The 7,540-nt window shown below is 32.5% G+C and overlaps 1 protein-coding gene across 1 annotated transcript in view; it reads left to right on the forward strand.

The window, feature by feature from the left end:
- RAVER2 (ribonucleoprotein, PTB binding 2) overlaps nucleotides 1–7,540 on the forward strand; it is a 79,556-nt gene that overhangs the window by 56,270 nt on the left and 15,746 nt on the right. The window contains exons 10-11 of the mRNA XM_023536229.1: nucleotides 2,476–2,587; nucleotides 3,927–4,057. Of these exons, the coding sequence (XP_023391997.1) occupies nucleotides 2,476–2,587; nucleotides 3,927–4,057 (243 nt within the window). The remainder of the gene's footprint in view (nucleotides 1–2,475; nucleotides 2,588–3,926; nucleotides 4,058–7,540) is intronic.

The following is a 7,540-nucleotide window of genomic DNA, read 5'->3' on the forward strand; positions in this document are numbered from 1 at the left end:
GGAGAAGGTTTCAGTCTTTTCACCATTGAATATAATGTTACCTTTTTATTACATGACTTTTATTATGTTAAGATAGTTTCTTTCTATTCCTAATGTATCGAAGGTATTGAATTTTAATCATGTAAATGTATTGAATTTTGTTAAATGTTTTTCCTACAAAAATTGAGGTGATCATATGCTTTTTTTCAACCTTCATTCTTTAATATGATTTATTACACTGAATGATTTTTGTATGTTGAATCATCCTTGCATTCTAAGATTGAATCCCAATTGATTATAGTGTATAATCCTAGTATTCTGCCAAATTTGCTTTGCTAGTGATTTATTGATGATTTTGCATCAGTATTGATAAGGGATATTGGTCTGTATTTTTCATGTAATGTCTGTCTCATTGCTGTTCTCATTGAATGAGTTAGGAAGTATTCCCTCCTTTTCTGTTTTGTGGACGAGTTTGAGGATTGGTGTTAATTCCTCTAAATGTTTGGTAGAATTCTCCAGTGCAGTCATTTGGTCCAAAGCTTTTCTTTATTTAGAGTCTGTATTTATTTATTTTAAAAAATTTTATAAATGATTCTCATTCATAGCTAGAATTGATAATCACTAAGATGGATATAATCTTATTATATTAGCAATCTGAGTACTTTATTAACAAAATCTGAGACTTCTTTGCTACTTTTTCTCAATCACTATATTTTCTCCAGGATACTTCCCCCTCTCTTGCTATATGCTTTCTTTTGGTATATATCTAATGGTTTTAGTTCCCACTTTTAATCTTACGGTTCTAACTTAGACTTCATTTGAGCTGTCTTATCTACTACTTGAATATGAATTTCTTAAGGGTAGTATTCCTGTTTTATTCATTTTGGTACTATCAGACTTACCACAGTGCCTAGAACATAGTAAGTGTTCTCATCGGCATCCATGATTTACATACCACAAGGAAAACTGGACTTCTTCATGGCTTATGAAGACGTTCAAAACAGATTCCTGTGCCCAAATATAATAATATTGGTTACATAAAGAACAACTATAAGCACTGGCTCTCAAATATAGAAATAAACACTTGAGATTATACTTTCTTCATCCTGTTCAAGGAACAAAATAAAAATGAACTTAAGATGAAAACAGTTGTTACTAGCTTTAATTTTAATTTTAGTAACCTGAATTGTATCTGATTTTAAAATCTTTACCATCAAAGAGTGAAAAGTAAAATATTGTCAATATGAAATACACTAAAGAATCAGCCCATGATTTTGTCTTTTTTTTTTTTTTTTCTGTTAAGGAAATACTAGAATCTTTACACCTAGTTATATAAAAATATACCGATATCATATTTTCAAGAAATTAAATTTCTAGGGTTATGATCTAAATGTAGAATTGGGTTTTATTAAATCTGCATATTTTGTTTGGTATCATTTTTAGTATCAGAGATAAATAAGCTTTGCCTTTGTTACTTGGCTATGGCCATACAATATAAAATAAAAATCTTACTAAAAAAAGGTTATTTAAATCTTTTTTAGAAGTTGCACTCATGGAAATCACTTCCAGAATTTATGTTGATAATTGTTTACATATTAAAGTCTGCAATACCATGAATTGCTCATGCCCTGCTTTCCCTCGCACTAGAGCAATGATTCTCAAAGTGTATTTATTCCCCAACCAGCAGGATCAGCATTACCTGGAGCTTCTTAGAAATACAATTCTTGAACCCCACTCCAGACCTCCTAAATCAGAAACTGTGGAGTGGGGCCCAGGGACCTATGTTTCAACAAGCCCTTCACGTTACTCTGATGCACACACAAATTTGGGAATCACTGACTTAGAGAACTCAGGGAATATTCGAGATTGAGGTCTGTAGATGAGAGTCAGCAGGCTCTGAAGTAGGCTCCCTTATGAGGGAGGGAAAGGAGTGGGAGAGAGGATTTCTTTTCATTTTCTATTGCCAGTTTTATATTACCACTTCTGTGAGCCTCGAATCACGAAAGTCTTGGTAATGGTGTGGGTAGAGGCATTCGTTGCTGAATGGCAATATTCTGGGCAATGTAATATAACTTAAGAAAGAAAGAGTTTGAGGCCTGGCTCTAACACTAAATGTATTTTCTTTAATGTTGATAACAGTATTAATGGAAATAAGGTACAGGATTTGGTTTTTCACGTGAAAATGATTTCCCTCCTGGTTCAAATGAGAAGGTTGTACAAGGTGGCCTTTCATTATCTTTCAGTTCTAAAGTTCTATGGTTCCAGAATAGTTTTATTAAAAAAAAAAAAAAAACTAAAAAACAGTAGTAGGTGAAATGGGATAATTTTAATTAACATCCAGAAATATTTTATAACTATATCTCCAAACGTTATGTTCTACAATTTTTTTTTGATCACACTAGACTAGATTTATTGAAGAATAAGTATTTCTTTTTCTGCATTTTTGTTTTCTTGTACCTCTTATTAAGCATCCACTCTTTTATTTATGATAAATAGGCTGCCTCTAAGAATCAGACTTCACTCTTGGGAGAACCACCAAAGGAAATTCGGCTGAGTAAAAATCCATATTTGAACTTGGCAAGTGTGTTGCCCAGTGTGTGCTTATCCTGTAAGTGATAACTCAGTATTTTGGAGTTTTATTGAATAGTTGCCATTAGGGGTTTTACTTTAATTTTTAACTTGAGGTATATAATGTCTATTAACCAATTAAAGCCTCAATTATAAGTGAAGTCTTTAAATTGGAAGAATAACTAAAATTAAACACTTAAAATGCATTCTATTTTATTTAAGGAAAACATCTTTTATAATATTTTAAGAATGTAGTCAGTTTATTGTATTGTTATTGAATCATGATTGAAAATAATTGGGCAAAGGAACTATTTGGCAATCCTATAATCCTTTAAAATACATATAGAATCATATTTCTAAGATAGAGGTTTAAACTGCTAAGTAATCTAATATATCCAGAGTATTTGCAAAATTCACCAAAAATATATGAGCTACTAATAATTGGCAGAAGTGGGATTCTCACTTTTTTGGAGGATTTCCTCAGGTCTTCATCTGGTGTAAATTAACTATTAATCCAAACATAATTTTAACAGAAAATCACAAATGCGGTGTGCTCAGTGCACTAGGATATTCAGTAAAACATTGGTTGTCAGTAGTGAAAAACTGAAAAGTGCCTTACTGTTCATCAGTAGAGGAAAGGCCAAATAAACAAACAGTTCATTGTAAAATTGAATACTATACAACTGTTTTTAGTAATTGAGGAAGAGCCAGCTACTTGTACCATTAGGAAATGATCTCTAAAGCAAATTAAGTGGAAAAAGCAGATGTATGCATTAAAAATTGTTCCATTTATGTTTATTTAAAGCTGTGTATTCTTACATGTACATATTTGAATATGTAAATACATAAAGTAAATCTGGGAAAATAAATTCTAAACAGCTGCCTCTGGGAAAAAGAATAGGATTGAAAAAAGATGAAAGATGAATTTTATTTTTAATGTGCATTCTCTATTTTATGAAATAGCCTTTTGAATCTAAACATTAATTTGTAATTTTTTAAAACCAGGAAAAATTTTAACATGCTTCTAGTATACCCGTTCTATTTTTATCTGGTATAAAAATTGATGGTTCCAATTATTACATTAACAAGAATGGTTAATTTACATTTTGTATGCTTTGTTTTAGATTATTGGACATGTTTTTTAAATGTTTCCACCAAAATTATTTATGCATAGGGCAAGCTGTCATTTTCAGCTGTTTTAAATGAACAAGACCATATCATTTACATTTTTATCCCAGGGATCATAAATATAGATATATACTGGCAAAGTAAAATTTGTGTTCTAGTTAAAAATATTCTGAATTAATAAGTTTTGTACTGTGTTTATAGCTTATAATAAAACAGCCTAACTATAATATATGTATTGATTTGGCCTTTAGCCCCTGCGAGTAAAACCAGTTTACAGAAGACTGGGATTGCAAGCAACATCCTGGATGCGATCTCTCAGGGCAGTGAATCACAGCGCACACTGGAGAAGTGCATCGCTCAACCCTTTGGTGACTATGCACAGGTAAATGACTTTCAGATTTTGATAATATATAGAAAAGTTGGTTCAACTATTTCTTGAGTTCACTGAACATGAAATTATGATTCCTATAATATCGTAGGAAACTAAAATTACACTAATCTACACAATGCTTTTTGCTCACCATTTGGAATTTTAGGACACATTCAAGAGATTAATGTCATTTTGCACTAGGTAGTTACCTGTCATTGTTTACACTAGTGATCAGCAAACTAGAGACCAAATCCAGCCCACCACCTGTTTTGTAAATAAAGTTTTATTGGCCATTCATTTACATATCGTCTGTGGCGCAGTTGCACTATAATAGCAGAGTTGAGTAGTTACAATAGAGACTATGTGGCCTGCAGGATTAAATATTTACAGTCTGGCTCTTTACAGAAAAACTCCTGACCTCTCAGTTACATCATAGTGGAGAAACCCAAAGAAATGTCTCTGATTAAGAAACCCAAAGAAATGTCTCTATTCTTCACCACCGCTTATTGATGTAGAAACATTATCATAATTACAGGCACTGTTATGAAAAGTATTATATTCAAAAGACATACTATGTCATTACTTGCTTATGTCAGCTTTGCTTTGCCTTTTCTCTTTCAGCTTACTCTTAGTAGCTTAAGCTGAGAGTACATGTCATGCTAGCAGTATATGATTATGTAATAATGAGAGTCTTATGATTAAAAATGCTGATTCTTTCTTATTTCTCAGAGCAGTCAGCTTTTTCTCAGCTCTATCCTGTCTCTTGGAGCAATGCCTACACTTTGTTTTCCTTGGAGCAACTCTGTTTGTCTTACCTGTTTCTAATAAACTTAGAAAAACAATGTGGATTCACTTAGAACAATTGGTACCTAGTTATGCTTTTATGATAGGGTACTAGAAACACAGGTCAAATAGACTCTGGAGAAATGGTGCAGCTGGATATTAGCAAACTATATAAAAGAGTCTCTTATATACCTGTGGAAAAGATAGAGCTATGTAGGTTAGGAGGTGATATAATTAGGTGGCAGCATACCTAATAAGGAGCAATAGTCAAGAACAGACAGAACCTGGAAGGCACCTTCTTACATGTTTCAGAGGGTTCCACCTTCATTCTTATTAACATTACTTATTAACATTCTAAGTAATGACTTAGATAAGGAAATTTGCAGGTGACAAAAGCCATAAATTAGAGATGCGTAAAATCACTTATGATTAATTTATAGTTGTGAAAATTAGAAAGCCTAAATTTCCAACATTTGTATAAGACTGAATAAATAAGTTGTCATCTTTATACCAAGAAATACTATGCAAATTTTATTTTTATTACGTCATATAAAACAATGTGTAAGCACATGGTAAATATTATATAATCTATTGTTTTTTTAAAAAAATTATAAAATATAGTCCTGTACGATTCTGATTTTTTTGTTTCTTTATAAGGAACAAAATTTTATAAACAAGAGGAAGCACAATACATTTTAAAAAGTTTAGTTAAATGTATGATTTGTTTTAATAGTTATTTTTTGTACTTTTATTTCACTTTTGAACTTTGTCTTGCTTTTCTCATTAGGAGTTTTGCTTAATTGATTTCTGTGGTTTTTGGATACTTTTCCTACCTCGCTTCTGACTTGCCTCCTCAGAGGTACTGTGGAGATGTGGGTCCTCCCTGGATTCATTGTCCCCTTGGACAGTCCTTACTATTTCCTAACGCTTGTTCATGAAGTAAGATATTTTCTTTCTGTCCTGTGTTCTTTCATCCTTCTAAAGTAAACTTAATTAAATGTTAGTTATGGAATAAAGTAACTAGTAAAAGGTGGTCATGTTTTAGGAATTCCGTCTACTATTCCCACTGCTAAAATGGAGGAAGAGATCTAAGGGAAAAACAAACAACATTTTTTTTGTATGTTTTTTAACACTTGCTACATGCTTTGTAATGTAAGATTTACTCTTTCTAACAATCCTGAGATTTAAAAGACCACCTCCATAATCCAAGTGGAACACTATAAAGGGGCAAATAATCTTTCCAAGTTCATGCAGTTATTAAATGATTTCTCTGATTACGAAGTCCACATTATACCATGGAGAAGTTTCTTCAGGCATGGAAGTAGTATCTCATAGAAACTGCTTGTTTTTTGTATTAGCTGCTATACATAAGGATTAGGAGACAGTGGTTATGTCAAGATATAGATGGATATAATACCTACTTTCAATAAAACTATCACATTTAAAAATCCAAATTGGCATTCCTGTTTTGGAGTTGCTCATCTTAGATTATCCCTCCTGCAGATAATGATTATTAAATTGTGTTAAATATGAAAGGAAAACAACTATTTGCAGGCCCTGGAAGATGACCAACAGTAGGCAGAAACTGAAGGGAATCAGTCCTTGAAAAAGGGAAGTCGCACTGGATGAGATTAGTGTTCCTTTGGCTTTTTGCTTAATACCACCTAGTTTGTATAGCCTTACCAGCTGATGGAGTCAGAGGACAGAGTTCAAGACTGTTAGCAAGGCTAAAAAGCAAGCGGGGTAATCTCAGGAGAAGGGGGTTACATAAGAAGAAGCCTCAAAATCTCTATGTAAACTGAGCCCATATATACTTGACCGACTCCTGAATTACGTTCGTGTGAGGGAGAATCTAGTGGAAAACAACAGATGGAAGGCTGAAGAACTGCGAAGAGATTCAACTCCTCCATACACAGAGGAGACAGTTTGGAGTTTGAGTTCAGAAAAGTTAACTCCTTCTTACAACAAAAGTCAAGTTATCAGAGGAAGATTTTATAACCTATAGTCTCTACAATATATCATCCACAAAAATTACTAGATAGTTGAAGAAACAATGTTACCCACAATTAAAAGAAAAAGGAATTAATAGAAACTGACCCCAGGGTGACCCGGATGTTGGTCTTAGTAGACAAAGACTTAGAGCAACTGTTATAAATATGTTCAAGAACTTAAAGGAAAATAAGATCAAAATGAACAGATAAGGAATTTCGGAAAGAAATATAAACTAAAAAGTATAGAAACTCTAGAAATGAAAAGTATAATATCTGAAAAAAAAAATACACTGAATGGACTTAACAGGAGATTGGAGAAAGCAGGGGAAAAAAATTTTAATTAACATAGACAAATCAAAATAATTCCGTCTGAAGAACAAAGAGAAAGAGGTTGAAAACCAATGACCGGATCATCAGGGATCAGAGGGACAGTATCAGGCAGTCTAAAATAAATGTTATTGGAGTCCCAGGAGGAGGGGAGAAAGATAAATGGAGCATAAACTATTTGAAAAAATAATGGTAAAAACATCTCCCAAATTTGATTTAAAAATCTTACAGATCTAACAGGCTCAGAGACGACCTTTGCAAAGCAGGCTAAATAAAAACAAAATTTGATCTAGGCACACCAGTTAATATGCTGAAAACCAAAGTTATAAAGAGATTATCTCAAAAGCAACAATGTAAAAAGAACGCACATTACCTATTGATATTCTGGGCCAAA

Source organism: Pteropus vampyrus, unplaced genomic scaffold (genome assembly GCF_000151845.1).
Source record: "Pteropus vampyrus isolate Shadow unplaced genomic scaffold, Pvam_2.0 Scaffold151, whole genome shotgun sequence".
In the NCBI taxonomy this organism is placed as follows: Eukaryota; Metazoa; Chordata; class Mammalia; order Chiroptera; family Pteropodidae; genus Pteropus; species Pteropus vampyrus.